Here is a 17,671-nt window from a genome sequence, read left to right as displayed (position 1 = left end):
TTATGTCAACCTTATCCTCCTGTCTGCACACTACGATCTGGGGGGCACTTTCTTTTGGCTGTCCCTAGCGTTTGTTGTGCTCGGACGGGGGGGGGGCACTCCTTTTCGGTCAAAGCTGCCGCTCTCTGGAATGCTCTTCCCGCAACCCTGTGTGTGGTATCTGGCCATCTTCAATTTAGGAAGGCTATTAAAACTTTGTTCTTTTTTTCTCATGATCCTTGGTTGCATTTTGGTGCTGGTTGCGCTACATCCCTAAGGGTGTGAAAAACTATGACAAAACTCTGTAGTGTTCAGCAGAGCATGCCGCATTGGGGGAAAGACTAATTTGCATGAAACTCACGGGCATTCTTACGGGCAATGTTGTGAACATAGCGCTAGGACGCTTGGGACGATTCGCTCATAATGAAAACAACCCTGAGCGATGAGGTCACAGAACCAGCGGTCTAGTGACCGCAAAGCATGCAAAACGATATTAATTAGCAGTGACGTTCCCGCTGCGCACATTCATTATTTTTTATTTTCTTTGGTATTTTCCAGCAGCGCTCACAAAACATTACTCAGACCTGCTTGAGCTCGTCCTGGCCACGGCATGGGCAAGAAAACCTGCAGCTAAGTAGCAGTACTTTTATTTATACCATGTGACAGTGATTCTGAAACCTCATGTTGTGTTAGTTAGAAAACAACACAGTAAGCCTCATGTTCAGACAGGAGCAACACTATGAGCCTCAAATTATGTTAATTGGTTGCATGTTAGGGTTCATGGCCAGTATATGAATCAGAGTTACAGCAGCATATATAACTTTTGGGTCCTCTCTTGAGTCAACTGGTTAAAAGCCCCAGACAAAGGCTTCAATGCAGTCCTGTGCACCCCTGGGTGTATCAGCTCAGCTGTGTACCTGGTTAGGAGCTCCAGGCAAAAGTTCACTGTTACCTTGGTCAATAATAGTGAGTGTGAGTGTGTAGCATGCAGTGAATGCAAGGGTGGAGGTCAAACGCCACATCAGTGAAGCAGCGGCAGGAGCTGAGGAGCACATGTTTACCCTGTACTCTCCTTTACCATCCAAAACCTCTACCGAGCCCTCTTTCCGGTTATCCTTGAAACCCTCAACCTATCCAACCAGCGGACCCTAACCCTCTTTCCCTGGCGGGTTGCAGAAGCCTGTGGTAATTGTATATCTCAGGTGCCAAGACCCAACAGGGAGGTAGGCATTTGTGCTGCCTCTGCTCCAGTCAAGATTGGGCAACTGACCTGACAGGCTTCCAGCAGTCAAAGAAATCCTCTGAACCCCGGTCGACGGTGATGGACGTCGACTGCCTTGATGTCCAGGTGCTTTACTTCAATGTTTCTTGGCGGACCCAGTCTACAGTGGACAGCCTTTGGGGACCGACTTCCAGGGTGCCTTGATGATCAGCTTCTGCACGATGTTCCCTCGTAGCTCGGGGATCAGTCCATGACAGACACGGCAGCTTTCGGATTCCGTCGACAGTGAGCAGCAGCCAACCTTCTTCAGCTGGGCTTCAAGGATAAGCTGCTTCAAGGAACAATTTTGGTAAGTGAGAGGTCCCCAAATATACACATCTGTCCCTCATTCACACTGCTGAGCCAAGCTCAGTCAGCCAATCAGTCAAAAGGGCATTCATGAAGGCAGGCAACCAATCAGGCTCACTGTGCATTCAGGCCATTCACTTCCACCCAGACGCCCATAACAAGGAGTGTGAATTGGGACAAACACCCAGCCTTTAAACACACCGGACTGCATCCATGACAGTTTCTGGCAGGGCTGTCTCATTCATTGTGTCGCACACAGAAACCAGACACCCATAACATGGAATGCATATTGGTCATACACGCCATTCGCCCAGATCCCACCCCAAGGGTGTACCCACAACCTACAGTCACTGGGAAGGGTGCAGCCAGTCTGGCCTGCACTTCCCCACAATATCACATATGGTTCTTCCCCCCAACAGCCAGTCAGGGGAAGGGATAGAGTCAGGGCTTCGGGAAAACAAGGTAACATGTAATAGAAATCAAGAAGCCACATGGGCCATCTGATCTACTATCAGGAATCCACTGATTCTGATGGCAGGGCCTGGGTATCCCAAAATGGAGGATACTGAGAGCACTTGTCGAATTCAGCATGGAGCTGCCACCAGCCCATACCCTGTTCTGTGGGCCACACACAGGTGCCAAAAACATACAATAGGGGTACAGGGTTGGGTGCCATAAGGTTATCTCAAAGGTCTCTGCTCACCACAACCAAAAAGAGGAAGAGCTGCACTGCCAGAAGTCCCACATGGACTCCTCTGCAGAAAACAACACAGAACACACATGATATGGGAGTACAGGACGACATGAAGGCCCTGTCCCTCCAATGCATTTCCAGAATCACATTGACATTACTTTTGGAGTCTATCTTTCTTAAGATTATGAATGGCCAGATCCTGGAAAGTCTCAATGTGTCCACCTGGTTGGAATAATGTATTGCATTTTGACTTGGTCTTCAACTTGCTTTTTACAGGCCAATCTGTATTGATATTGAGCATTTCTAAGTTAATGTGTGTGCTTATTTCCTCTGATTGTCTTGTTCACGCCAAATGTGCTAAATCCAACAAAGCATCCAGATCTTCAATAGCTATTTCTGTGCCACCTTCTAGTCCAGTTTTCGATTTCTTGTTTGATGGATTCATGGAGAAAAACATCTTTAATACTATCTTACGCATGAATTTATCAAAATCGATTCTTGTATCTACGTAATCGAAGTTTGATGTGGGACAGAAGTTGAAGCCATATTGGAGTACTTTGATTTCATTTGTGTCAATGAGATTCACAATGCTGTTATCACTATTGACACTGCTTAATTCATTGTTTTCTTCCCAGAGCATGTTCTTGCACTTCTGTCTGAGTCTGAAGTGCTTGGTCCTTTGTCCCAGCCTTGTCTTCTTTTTCCTCCTGGTCCTGTCCCGTTGGTGTGCCCCGGCCTCTGCCGGAGTTTCTTTGGCTGCTGTTTCGGCAATTTAGTCCCAACATTCTCATCTTGTCTAAAAAATTAGTTCTTCTGGTGGGGTTTTCATTTTCACAGTGGTTGTATCATATTCTGAGGTGGAAGCTACTTCACTTAAAGCTCGGGTTGTTTTCTCGCTCAGCACATTCAAACTGATGTTCTTTGTCATATTGTCAAAACGGCGGGTAAAGGTGTAGAGACTGCCTTTTTCATAGTCTTCTTTATCACAAAGACATTTTCTTTGTTTATGTAGTTTTATACCTTCTTCATATATTTCATCTTTTCTCGTTCTCAATTTGTTTCCATCTTCACTTGATATTACTTGTGATAATTGAGTGATGACTTCTTCAATTCTTGCTAAGATTTTCTGTCTATCGACCCAAGCATATTTGATTAAAATATTCTGAAACTGTTCCGAGCAGATGTTTGTTGAGTCACCCCATACTCTTACCATTTCTGGATCTTGATCCCCAAATGATGGTGAGGTTAGGATCCTTAGACCATGTTGGACTCTACTCACATCCACATAATTCTGCAGCGAGTGCTCCTCCGACCATTTACTAATCTCTCAAGCAAATTCTCTAACTCCTTTAACAGATTGGTTTAATTTTTTCCCACATTTGCTTGTGATTCTTAGCACTAATGCTGGCATTCTGTGTCTCACAAAACAGAGACAGCTTGCTCCCAACGTGCACTTTCTTTTGCTGACTGCAACGTCATACTTATATACTGGATAAAGCTGTTGGCATTCGTTGCTTTCAATGAGAATGAAAAGAGAGAACCATGGAGACTGTTTTTTCCTTTTAGCGCATATGAGAGAATATCATATGTCTATACTGAAAGGATCGGATGAGAGCAGGAACATAAGGCAAGGATCAGGTAGGCACTTAGCGGCACATCAGACTCCCTGTTCACCCTACGATGGAAGACGACTTATCTGCATTCAGAGAGTGTTTCCTTTGCCACCGCCAATGTTTTTTGTATCCTTCCTGTGTCCGCCTCTCTTCCTGAGCAATAGTCAAGCAGTCCGTTGTTGAACACGGCACTTCTCTCGCATCAAGATATCAGCCGGTGCACATCCGCCATCCGTCACCTTGGCGCAAAAAAATATTCATTATCTTGTTATGTCACTTCCTGTGATGTTATGAAATGCAAATTAAGGGGCCCGCATTAATTTTGCCGTGCCTGGCCCCACAAATCCCTGCTCCGCCTCCTACCTGTTTGATTAACAACACTATCAAAAAGTATGTTATTGTTTTGAAAATGTGTTAAAGTTTGATAGGGATGTTGTGACAGCCATGTATGGAATGACCTACATCAAGGATGATTAGGCAGGCATGCTAAATAACGAGGCAGCGCCCTTTGAGATGATGGCAATTGCAGACCAAGCAACCATGTGTGCTGCTCCTGCTGGTGGTCCCACCCTGGCGGGGACCACCACAATCAGGAAGATTCCAGGATACATTAAGGTAGCTGCTTGTTTTGGAAAGAATGTTCCAATGTTAGCATGATTATAGATGCAAGCTTCATTCAACAGCCAGGACTGGTTTGGGTTGCAGGTTTAGGTATTTTATATGGGTACAGGACACAAGGTAGACGGTGCAGAGTGTTGTGTTCGTTATTATGGATGTGAGGAACCGGCTCCCCACAACACCCCATCCCCTTAGCGGGATGTATATGTCAATGCGGAGCCAGGGATGTATACAACCAACTATTTATTTCCCTCTACAGCTTCTGTTCCGGGCTCTACTAGCCCCTTCTATTCCTCCCACAGCCCAGTCCTTCCTTTCCACCCTTAGGGTGGTCCTCTGTTTAAGGAGGACTGTCCTTAATCGCTCTCTAACATCTCCCCTTGCATATTATCTTTGTGGGCTTCTACTCTTGCTTCCTTCTGGGGTCTTCTAGGTACTCATGTTCTTTTCCTCACTGGCTGTCCTTCCTCGTATGCCTCCGTTCTGTAGGGTGTGTTTGGGTTTTTGGCATACCCAGCACCACTGTGTCTGGTGTTCGGCTGCCATCGTGGAGAGGCATTTGTGGACCATAATGAGGTATCCGACTTCCGTCGTGAGCTTGGGTCTGCGAGCTGTACATGGGTGTTTGGTATCCCTAAACGAGAGTCTGTCCATTTATTACTTTCACAGTGTCTTTGATGTGAATGTTGTTTTGCTCAGAGTCTAGGGCCACTGTAATGCAGTTTCATTTGATTTGTTTGTAATGCGTCGGTAGCCCGCAGGCATCTGGGCGAAGAGAGACAGATTCATGTTAGGCTGGAAATAAAAGGCTTGCTAGGAAGTGGCAAGTTATTTAAAAAGATGGGTCTTCAGATTTTTTCTGAAGATCAACAGATTTGGCTCTGCTCTCAGGGAGACTGGAAGGTTGTTCCACTGCTGAGCAGCGCAAACCGGGAAGGATTTCCCAGCACCAGTAGTTTGGATGCCTGGGGTATCTGTAACTTGTCTTGTGTTTGGGATCGTAGATGCCCCCAGCAACAATGAGTTGCCGTAGTCAAGGCGAGCCAGTATAATGGCCCTGGCTATTGTGGCTCCATTATTTTGTGTTAGTAATGGGTGTATGGCTCTAAAAGCCTGATATAATAAGAGTTATTTTTATGAAGATAGTTGGTTTGGGATTCTGATCCCAGGGACGCCTCCAGCATCATCCCGAGTATTTTCACTTGATGCGTGAGTTCTTTGATTATATATTCTTCTAACTCTTTACCAAGCTTGCCCCTCCCTTGACTTGAGCCGAAAATCATGAGTTTGGTGTTTTTCCTATTCAAACACATCCAGTTGTTTTCCATCCATTTGTCTATCAGGTTGTATATGGTTGTAATTTTTTCCTTATCTATTTGATAATCTCCTTCCAACTCAATCACCAGCTGTGTATCATCAGCGTAATTAGTAAAATGAATGCCGATGGATTCTAAAAGTACACATAGATATTTCATGAATAGGTTGAAGAGAAGAGGAGAGGAGAGATGCTGGCTCCCTGTGGTACACCTGCACTTATAGGAGTAGATGTTGAGAACTTCTCTTCCCAGTGTATCTGGCTACACGGTCTGACAGTTGTCTTTATTCCTAGTCACAGCATAGTGCTTTGTGGTTACCAACTTCCCATGGGAGTTCAGGATCTAACAGGTCTCGCTCTGTACACAAACAATCACTCCTGTGGTCTGTGGGACCTACTGCACAAGCTTCCCCCACTCGTGTTGACTTCCAACATCTGCCCCAATGACAAGATAGCAAAGTTCTCTTCCACTCACAACATCAGTCCTATGTTCCTCTCGTAGCGTCCAGCAACCACTTTTACGTAATCCCCCATCTTGAAGTACTTCTGCACCTCCTGGGCTGGGAACTCCAGGATATCCTTCAGATCCTCCTGCCTTGGCATAATGATGATTTTCTTGCCATCCACACTCAGAATTTTACCCTGACGTTTGATCAATTCACCTTCCCAAACTGCCACCCTGTCCCCAGGTTGCAGAGTATGCTCTCGTTCCTTTCCTGTGTCTCCTGTTACCCCTTTTAGATCACTCCTCTGTGGTTGGTCCACCAGCTTCAGACAGGGTAGGCTTCACACCTTTCCGTAGTAACAGCTGACATGGAAAAGCTGTTTAATCGGAATCCTTTGCGGTTGTACTGATTGACCAGGTGAGGAAATCTCCATCAGAGGTGACTTCTCTGCCCAGAGACCTGATTTTCCTGGGGTCCCCAAGCCTCTGTGGGGTTCTTCGTGGCATCCTTCTTTGCCTTCTGTCTTTTGTTGCCCATTGGTGTAGCTTCTGCTCTCATTGTTGCTTGGATGCCACCTTCTCAGTTGTTTTACTGTGTTCTCTCTGCACGTCATTGTCACCTCCCTTCCATCTGATCCTGACATCCTGCTGGTGATGTCTCTGTCGTTCATTGGTCTGTCTAGTTTACTTCTTTTGTATATCTTTCCGTGCTCTTCCATTGGTAGTTTGTCTTGTGGCCGTTCCTATTCGCCAGTTTATTTGCTGGAGGTGTGTGGTCTGCTTCTGTCTGTGCTCATGCCCTTGCTGCAAGTTTACTTGCTGCTGTTTGGTCTTTAAAGCTGCTTGTGCATGTTTTCCCATGCTGTTTTCCTGTCTTCTCTTCAGATGCCATCATTCTCGTGATTCTCCTCCTGCTCCTTTGTGTCTTCATCTCCTTCTTTGGTAGCCACCCCGCATGTCTCTTTTGTGGTTGTCTCATCCGTGGAGAGTGGTATGTCACTTTCCTCCATGGCGGGCAAATGGTTGTCCCCAGTTTGCTCCTTTGTTGCTGGGGTGTCTTTATTTGTTTCTTCTTTGTATTATGCTCACCCCTCTCTGGTGCCAAATGTTCAGTTTGTACCTTGCTCCCTTGGGCTTGCCCATCCTGTAGTTGAAATTCTCTTCACCTGTTCCTGTCTCTCTCCTCTCAGAGCGGGGTGCCGTTCTCATGTCTCCATACTCCTTTTCCATGTATTCTCATTTCGCCACTTGTGGTCTTCATTCTTCTCCAGGGTCGGTGTCACCATTTCCCTTCCATCAACCTTTGGGCTGGTCATTTTGTGCATGGGTGGATGTAGTCTATGCTGCAGCAGTAGTTCAATTTCTCTCCATGACGTTAGAGGGCAGTCTGCCTTTCTGGTTGTGTACTCGATGGTGCAGTGCCCTGCTCACCCCTGCAGATTCGTGGCAGAGCCCTTTTGCGGCGGGCGAGTGGCCCTCGTATGCGGCAGATGTTGTAGTGCAGCAGGGAGTTTTTATTTCTGTTGTCAGGGTAGGCACACGTCCCCACGTCCCCTGGAGTTAATTTCCTTTTCCTCGAGGGCAGATTGCCCTTTCCTCTTGGGCAGATCTCCCTTTCTCTCGTGTTTGCGCTCCCGTTTTATTTATTATTATTGTTATATTTTCTCTGCCGGATCGGCAGCATGGCTGGGCGACGTACCCTCCTCTCTTCTCTCCTTGCAGGGGCCAGAGTTTGTGGTCAGACTGCTCGACTGCACCCCTCCACCCCACCTTCCTGCTCCCCTTCCTGCTTGGTGTGGTTCCTGGCACCAGTTCTCTTTGGATGGCGGGCAGGTGTGTTTGTAACAACATTCACCCCACCTGAGATGGTGAGGTATCGCAGCTGACTGCGGTCTCTGTGATAGGGACACCCATGTCTTCTTTATATTTTTTCCCGTTGCAGGGGACTGTCGTCACTCATGCTGCTTCCTTCTTTTTTCCACATTGCTTCGGGCTGCCGTCTATGTGCCAGGCACTCATGCTGCTTCCTTCTTTTTTTTCCACGTTGCTTCGGGCTGCCGTCTATGTGGCAGGCACTCCTGCTGCTTCCTTCTTTTTTCCACGTTGCTTCGGGCTGCCGTCTATGTGGCAGACACTCCTGCTGCTTCCCTCTTTTTTCCACGTTGCTTCGGGCTGCCGTCTATGTGGCAGACACTCCTGCTGCTTCCTTCTTTTTTTCCACATTGCTCCGGGCTGCCGTCTATGTGACAGACACTCCTGCTGCTTCCTTCTTTTTTCCACGTTGCTTCGGGCTGCCGTCTATGTGGCAGGCACTCCTGCTGCTGTCTTCTTTTTTCCACGTTGCTTTGGGCTGCCGTCTATGTGGCAGGCACTCATGCTTCTTCCTTCTTTTTTTCCACGTTGCTTCAGGCTGCCGTCTATGTGGCAGGCACGCCTGCTGCTTCCTTGGGTTTTTTCCACCTTGTGGCGGGCTGCCGTCTATGTGGCAGACACTCCTGCTGCTTCCTTCTTTTTTTCCACGTTGCTTCGGGCTGCCTTCTATGTGCCAGGTACTCATGCTGCTTCCTTCTTTTTTTCCAAGTTGCTTCGGGCTGCCGTCTATGTGGCAGGCACTCATGCTGCTTTCTTTTTTTCACATTGCAGAGGGATGCCGTCTCAGCACCTCCTCTTCCTTGGGCAATCTCACCCATGGCCCCCTCCTTGAGCAATCTCACCCGTGGCCCCCTCCTTCATAGCTCTCAACTCACACGCTTTTGGCAGGTGTCACCCGCCTTGTAACGGGCTGAATCACCCGCCAAGCCTCCTGCACACCCATTCATTCCAATGGGCGTCTCACTCGCCAAAAACAAAATCGGGTGATTTCACCCGCCTTTGCAGCACAAATGGTTGAGAGCTATGCTCCTTGGGCAATCTTTCCTGTGGCCCCCCTCTCGGGCTGTCTTTCCTGTGGCCCCCTCCTTGGTCAGTGTCTCCTGTTCCCTTTGTGTTTGCTGTCTCCCATGCTCTTATCACCTTGGGGACATCAGGGCCTCCCTCTCGCGCGTAGATTGCATTTCTCCTTCGTCGCTCGTTGTTGTGTTCATTATTATGGATGTGAGGCCCTGGCTCCCCAGAACATACCCTCCCAACGTATTTGTGAACACGGAGCCAGGGATGTATACAACTGTTAGGAAAGATTTCGTAATTGTGGGTAATTTTCCTTCCATGTGGCAACCCCTAAACTTTTTGCTGTTGTTTTCACCATGATCTAGACTTTGCCAAAGAAGTGCAGCCTTCTGCCGCACTCCTCTTGGCTTTCGCTTCATCCTTACGGGGAAGCTGACATGCCCTTAAGACAGTCAGTACCGGGAAACACTGTTTTCCGTAGTTTCTTTATCATGTTGCGGCTTTCGTGCAACATGACACAAGAGGGCACTGTAAGCTAAGTTACTGCTCTCTTGGGTCTCTAGCCTTCTACAGGCCCTAGCTACTCTTTTTGGATTGTAACTGATCGGTGCAAGTGAATCACGGACGGGAATGGTGGCAGCGATCGTTTCTTGTGTTTTGAGCTCCTTTTGGCGTTTTAAGCGCGTTTCTTGCGCTTAGCCCAAAAGGGTGGCCTGGCTCCCAAAATGGCCAGACCACGAGGCTCCTTTGTCCTGTCTGCTGACCGGCTTGCCCCCTTCACCTTCCCCAGGTCGAGCCGACCCGGGGCCTTCCTTATTTGGGCATGTACTTTCCCGCAAAACACGGATGCTTTCACAGGCTTCTACAGGCCTTGTGTGTGCCTCCAGGATGTGGGCTGGGATGTCTGGTCCCAATACACATCCTGGGTGCCAGAGACTCTAGGGTGGTGTGAATGCCTGGGACCACCGTGGTCCGTGATAGGTCTACGTATGATGTGAGTGTTGATGAGCGGATCTCCCATTGGGTCCCCTCCGTTTTGGCGCAAAGGGAACCGTGGATAAGAGGGGGCTGGAAACGCCACTACCATGTCGCTCTCCTGAGTTCTCACGAACGAAGGAATACAGGAGCCAAGTATCCTGCAACCACGAGGCTGAACCGAGGAATCGCTGGTGACCCGCTGAAGGACTGCTCCTCTGCACTGCTGTCGCCTTGTGAAACCTTTTTTACCTCTGATCGAACCAGAAAACCTGTACTGGTACTGCGACCCGTGGAATAGCGGGGGCCAGCTATTCTCGGCATCTTCACCATCTCCTGCACGTAAGCCTTTGGAAGTGTCTCTGGGCCATCCAGCAGACTGACCAGCCTACACAGGAGTCTTGCTCTGTAACCGCCGCCAGGTTGTGTTGTATTTCGAGTCCTCGTCACTCTCACACGATTCGTACACTTGGCATTCCCAGGTCTGAAGTGAGTAGTGTACATTTGGCTGAGATACACACGGCCGCTCCGTTGCCCTGCTGTGGTAACAAACTGGGCGGGTTCACTTTGTTTGGGACATCTTTAACTCAACTCTGCTGCTGCAGAATCTACACGCTGACAAGACGTCCCCTGCTCTTCTGAACCTGCCAGCACTGAAACTGACGCAGAGAAGCCTGGGTCTGCTTGCATCGGGGACCGGTGAATAGCATAGCTAGGAACTGGTCACCCTCCTGCAGGAGCCCATAGCTTTTCCCCGCTGTGCCAAAACAGCACGCCTTTCCGTACTCGCGCTCTGCTTCTGCCCACAGTGGAGGCTGCACTTGAGTCGCGGAACTCTGTTCTTCTTCATTTGTGCACCAAACTGAACTGCCTGATTCCCTCGAAGAGACTCCCCTTTTTGCCCGTTGGCACCAGCGTGTGCTGGTACTTTTGAGCACAAGGCTCCACTCTTCGTAGGGCTTGGACTTCCTTTTAGTTAGGTGCCTCTGAAGGCGGACTGGGTCTAATCATTATTTTGCACTGCCTGTGTTCCTCCCCTTCTAGCATCTAACGCTTTAGACTTGTTTGTATTTGTATATATATTGTATTGGTTTGGTATGTGTTGGTTTACTAGAGTTGTATTGTGATTTCTCGCTACGGTCATTGTTTTAAAGGCCTTGGAATAAATGTGTATATATTTTTAATATAACACCTGTTTGGAGTAGTTTGTAAGTTTCCTTGCTTCGTGTGCTCATTGCGGGCTTTCAGTCACCCTCACCCCTCTTGAGACCTAGTCTTGACCGCCGCGATCGCTACCCTGATTGGTCTGGCTTGTCCAGAGGTTACCCTGTTCCAAGTAATTAGGTTGGCCTTCTGAACTTCTGCGCCGCCAGGACAGAGTTCAGAAATCCGTCTTAACAACAACCATCTCTTAATTTCCTTCTACACCTACTGTCCCGGGCTCTACTAGCCCCTCCACTTCTTCCCTCAGCCCAGTTCTTCCTTTCTTCCCTTAAGGTGGTCCTCTGTTTAAGGAGGACTGTCCTTAATTGCTCTCCAACAGAGAGGGCAATAGGTATGGGTAGTGTAATTATCTCAGCGTTTAGGACTCTAATTGCTCTTTGGTGTGGTTAACAATTCTGGAAGTTGCTAGCTCTAGAAAGGCACACTACTATGCTGCTGTTGTACGGCCACCCGTGACTGCCTGACTCCCTGTCACACCCAATTCCTCCCCTCTATTTCTTCCCCATCCTCCTGCTCACCAGGAAATACACATTTCATTTGATGCACACAGGATTTTCTAACAGGGCACATGGTGTCAGTGCCGTGATAAGAGATCCCTGTTTTTAAGTAATAAGCATTTTGTGTGCTCGAACCTATACCTAAGTGTTCTCTGAGAAGTCCCCCCTGTGAACAGTGGGAGAGGGGAGGAGGGGTTTGGTAGCTCCACTTAAAGGGCTTCAACATCACTTACCCAGATCCTCTACGACTGGATTTGCAATAGTAAATGATACCCTCCTACATATTTAGGATAAAAGTCGAACATAATTGTATTGATGATTTTTGCTTAAGTTTTAAAACCATTTTATAATGTCACTGTGATGGACTATAGTCCCCTAGGGGGCACTTCTGAGAGAACACTTCAGGTAGGGAAACTACATACACCACTATGCAAAGTGCAGTTGTCTTAAAAGCCAAGACAGGTAGTGATCGTTACATGGACCCAGGTGACCTCTGTCACAATGGAAGGATCCTCTGTGGCTTCAGCTGCACATATCCACCTGAATAGGCCTGGAAAACCGTTGCGTTCGAAGTAAGAATGAGTGTGGAGTTTTTTAATTGCATTGTTGATTTAACAGCAAATAAGACCTGTTCCTGGTGATATTTGTAAACTAAAGGAAGGAATCATGGGGTTCCTCAAATACCCTTGAAAAGGCAGATGAGATGAAATGGGCGCCCAGCAGTGGTGCCAAGAAAGACTTGTTGCCGAGCAGCATTTGGGAGTAGCGCGTGGACACAACGCCTGGGGCAGAGTTACATGTGTAAGTGATGAAGAATCGCAAGACTACCAAAGCCTGGATGAACCTGCCCCTACTAAAAAATATACAGTAGGCATGATAAAATATTACAAATAGCATTGACGTAATCTGAACACATGAAGGACAATAGCACAGCACAGTGCTTTAGCATTGTCCTGCCTACCCGCTCTTCCAGGATCTTCAGAGTGGATAATCTCCTATTGTTCCAGGAAAACCCTGCATTGACGGTGTTTTCACAAACAAAAATATACAAAAATGTAGCCACTATGTTATGAGCCTGGGGTTAAGGGTGGTGGAGAAAACTGGTAGAAATAGCCTGCACAATTTGACCTCCATTAAAAAAAAAAATGACCCGTTCTGCTTGACTGGCACCAGAGCACCCAGCCACTATGCATCCTCATGAATCCGGAACTCAACAATATTTGAAAATGAAATGCGGCAAGATCACCCTTTTCATATATCCCAGCAAGACTTTGGAACTCACTCCCCAGAGAAATACGCTGACAGGGGATTGCCAGAGCTTCAGGAAATCACTAACAACATCTTGTGGTCTAAGAGAAGCGAACAACCTCACTACAAAGAGGTACACCACAAATGATGGGGTCACGATCGGGACGCCAAGAACAAGTCAACCAAGATGGTTAGCTCCCAGAGAATGAAGACACACATTGTTAAGCACCACAAATTGGATTTCAGTCTAAACACCAAACAATCTATGCAACATTGGCACAAGGAACACCCCTGACCATTAACACTACTTAAGGTTTCCATGCTCATGCAAAAATGCCACTCACTGACCACATACAACACCCACACATGGCTAATGCAACACCAGCTCTAAGACCATAAAGCAATATCGGCACCTCATCCAATAACGCATACAGTCAAAACTCGCTTAATTCCAACCCCATGCCACAGCCACAAAAAACCACCACACAGACTCAAACGCCTGAACGGCCGCCAACCCATATTACCAAAGAGAAAACCCAACACCCCTAACTGAAACTACCTACAAACCAGCCCTCCCACTCCTCCAATTAACAAACCCACCCCTTCCCATTTTTCTTTTCAGATGCGTTAGAGTGCCTGGGAACCATGAAAATGGCAGATGTACATATTATAAATCACATTAACACATCTTATACCACTATACAAAAATTCTAAAGAAAAACATAAATGTACAGTTTCCCATTTAGACTTTAACGGTAATGGTAAAACATGCAATATTTCTGAAAACTCTGTTTTACTGCTATGCCAAAATCAGAGTTTTAAAACTGCAACTCCCCAAACAGCTTTGATTTGTGTGGGGGAAATGGCTTGTACACAAATCCATTACCACATGAGAGATTAGCGCATGCAGTAATATAACTGGAGAATAACTGAAGGGTCTGCATGCCTCTAAATCATGCAGCAACAGTATTGCAGTTCTAAATTAGGCCCTCAAATGTCTCGACATGCTGCTGGTTTACACATTTGGGTTTCACTTAGAGGAACAAGAGGGAGTTTGTTCAGCACAGCTTACCTTCCATAAACATCCCATGGACGTAGGATCCTTCTCTTGGTGGCATTGTCATGTCCTCACGGTTCTTTTTGGTCACCTCCACAGCGAGACACATCTTATCAAGTGGCCATTCGTTTTTCCTAGCCATAGACTGCATGATGGCAGTCAGGAAGGACTGCGGATTGAAGAATCCTGTTAACCACACTGAGTTGGGAAAGAGAAAGTCGGTTGTCCAGGCGTCCAGCTCCTACGTGTAAAGAATGGAGGGAGTAACATGTCACTCAAATAAACCTTATTTTGCATGTACCGTCTGCATGGCTCCAATTCAGTGACAGAAATAATATACGAGTTAAAAACATGCATAGTGAAGGTGAATTAAAAAAACAAAGCAAATTGTAGAACACGTAGTCAAAAGTATTTTACTTGCGGTTGCTACCTCGCTACCATCCGACCTGCTTTGACACAATAAACGCCACCTCCCTGTGTTTCATCTAACCCAACGCTGCATGCACACTCCCTCCTTACCATATTATGCCCTCACCTTGTCATCCTCCTGCCAATCCTACCCTCCTTCTTACTGACCTTTCTCCCTCCCATGCCTCTGCCAACCCTTGTCGGACCATCCTTAACTTCCACTCTCTCTCTAAAATGCATATTAGCTGCTGTTCTCCCTCATCTACCTAGTCTTCCATCTGCTACTCCCCTTCTTACCTCATCACCACCTGTTCCCCTGCTGACCTCACCAAGGGCCTCTTAAGAGCCTGTGCCTCAGCAATAAAACAACTTTCCTAACTGACAAATTTGACTCGTATTACTTCAAACTCTCTGTGATGGCTGTCACCAGAAGCTTAATCCCCCCCGCCCCACAAAACTACCACTGTAGCCGCCTTCCACATTGACTTTGCCACCTTCTTTCTCCTCAGCTGACAAAAAGAGGCAATGGTGTTGGCTTAATGATCAGCAAAGACATGCCATCATCCTTTCCCCTCCCCCTCTAATTTTACTCCCTCGCCTTTCTAACATTTCTCCATCTTTCTCTTCTACAGCGCCGACCTGGCACACTAAATCTCTTCTCTGATAAAGAACTGCTGCTTGAAATGCTGTGGGCCGAGATGTATACCATCATATTGGGCAAACTCAACCTCTCCACAATCACCAATGCCCATTATCTACAGCTGGTCTCTACTCTCTCTGACCACTCTCTAGTAAACATTCATAACCTTCATACTCACAGCCAAAGGAACTCCTTTTATCTCCCTATTTCCGTATAAAATATGCACCTGTTGGTAATGTCCCTTCATCACATGCACGGCATACAGGCAAAAAGAGAAAAAGGAGCTTGAAGAACTTGCTGGAAAATCTTAATTGTTATCGAACGAGCTCTAATAAGCAAAGTCACTTCTTTTGAGCACAAATACAAATTTAATAAGGATCAGTCACCAGCCTGAGCAAGAATAGTGCCTCAAAGGCAGAAAGTATCGTAACAGACTTACGATTAGTTGATCTACCAGCCGAAATGTTCATCTCCCGGCTTCATTTACTTCTACAAAAATATTGGTCAACGTGTTTGCATCCCCACAAAGCCACTGAACACTCTACCTCACTCCGCCATGCTCCGCTGGGGAGTAGATGTTTTGTACAGGTAGAACCTCCTCCTTGATAATGGGAATGTAAAACAGACTCCACAAACAGACCAGTAGGATTATGCTGCACAGGACTCTTCCTTACACCGAACACTTTACCTAGTCCACATTTCTAACTTCCTCACTATACTCACCACTTTCCTCGCGCCTCATTCTTCATTCTACTGGAACTATCCACTTCCTCCGACACTGTGTACCATTTCTGCCTCCTTCAAACAATCTCCTTTCTTTACTTTAAGGCCTCCACGCCAAAATTGAAGGAGGTCTGAGACCTGTTGAAGATGGACCTATTTGTCTCACGTAGACTCAACACCCAGATACTTGTTTCGTCACCTGGATGTCGAGGTGCAATGACAAACTACACCTTTGACCTTTTCCTGCTGAGGGCGAGAGTGCCCGTCGAGATAAGACAAGAGCAACTCTCACCTATCCTGGTGGCAGTTTTCTGAACAGTTCAATTGCAGTTTCCAGATGTTCTGGAACTTTCCTCGAATTCTGCAATCCCACTCCCAATAAATGGTTGGGTCCATTTTGGGAGGGTGTTGCAGCAGAAAACGAGCAGGAGCCCTTTAAGAGGTACGAATTTAAGCACGAAGGGGACGGCGGGAGGATAGGCAGGGGAATAGGGAGGAAGAAGACAGTTGCAATTAGAGAATAAAGGTATTAAGATGCATACCCACGGTGTCCCGTGTTGTCTGTGTGTGCGTGTGCGGCTAGGCCTCAACAATTGGTGGCGAGGCACCGCACCCCACACTGTCAACAAGCTCACAACAGGAGGAACACTGTGTGGACCAGAGGGGAGACCGCTGCCTGATGGCATGCGCAACCGGGAGGAGAAAGAGAGGCTGACGGAGGCGGCCAGACCGTAGAGGGGGTGGTGGCAGACGTAGCCAGCCGGTGCCCCCACAAGAAGGACCAGTGCTGGTGGAAGAAGAGGCCGGATAGGGAGGCCACATCGCCAGGAGACCGCTGTGTTACGCGGGGAGCAAGCAGGAGACCAGTGCCGCCGCACGACTGGAACTTGATGGCCAACAGCACCAGGGACCATGGTAAGGAGGCCTGCCTCCGGGGGTTGCCAAGAAGGAGTGCTGGGTGGACCGAAGTGCCCGACATGTGTCTCCCACATAACCGAGGCTGCGTTACAGCAGTAGCACGCAGCCTTTTTTCTCATGTACACTACAACGCAAGAGAGAGGTAGGGGGGGCCATCAGAGAACCGAGTGAGACAGGAGCACAGAGGCAGCCGGCAGTGCCCACCATGACACACCGCACGTACTACCAGCCACACGCGGCCGGCGTAAATACATTTTTTAAAAGGGGAGGGGGGGTGGGTCGCTGATGCTCAGTGCGAGCCCGCCATCATGGCATGAGATCTGACCCCCGAGATGCGGCTCAAAATACATATGCAAGAGGCGGAGACCCTGCAGCACACACTGTGCAAGTTTGAGGCGTGAGAACAGCCGACTAGCTACCTCCCGGGGTCGCTGCCGGAGAGGGCCTCCAACCATCATGTGATGACTGCCGAGAGCCTCATGGGAGCTTGCATGCCTGCAAAAGCAGTCCTGCCGGAGGTGCAGTGTCCGGAGGCCCCTGTAGACGGGCCGCACCAAACCTGAGTGGGGCCTGACTCCCAAGTGAGGAACGGGCGCACCACATTTAGCCCTGCATCAACCTGATTATTCTGAGATGCTGGGAGGGACTGCGTAGTGGGAGCCTCGGCCCAGCGACACCACCGTCAGCCTTCCACACTACGCTCCGCTCCACATACAGTCCCTCTCCGAAGACGCAGGAGAGCGCCGGCCTGCGCGTGCAGAGGCACCGTGCCTGGCATACAACTATGCTCCCTGTGGGGAAGAGCCACTCTGCTGGTACTTGAAGTGAGGAAATGCCCCATGGGGAAGGCGCCGTGCCTAA

The 17,671-nt window shown here is 48.1% G+C and overlaps 1 protein-coding gene across 1 annotated transcript in view; it reads right to left on the bottom strand.

The window, feature by feature from the left end:
- Positions 1-17,671, bottom strand: part of DNAH17 (dynein axonemal heavy chain 17) — an 8,024,690-nt gene that overhangs the window by 59,336 nt on the left and 7,947,683 nt on the right. Inside the window, exon 79 of the mRNA XM_069655242.1 lies at positions 14,137-14,362. Within this exon, the coding sequence (XP_069511343.1) occupies positions 14,137-14,362 (226 nt within the window). The remainder of the gene's footprint in view (positions 1-14,136; positions 14,363-17,671) is intronic.

The sequence above is a fragment of the Ambystoma mexicanum genome, chromosome 3q, assembly GCF_040938575.1.
Source record: "Ambystoma mexicanum isolate Mex_15411 chromosome 3q, UKY_AmexF1_1, whole genome shotgun sequence".
NCBI classification, from domain to species: Eukaryota; Metazoa; Chordata; class Amphibia; order Caudata; family Ambystomatidae; genus Ambystoma; species Ambystoma mexicanum.
Note: the sequence above shows the minus strand (reverse complement) of the source record. Positions and strands in the feature narration are given on the sequence as shown.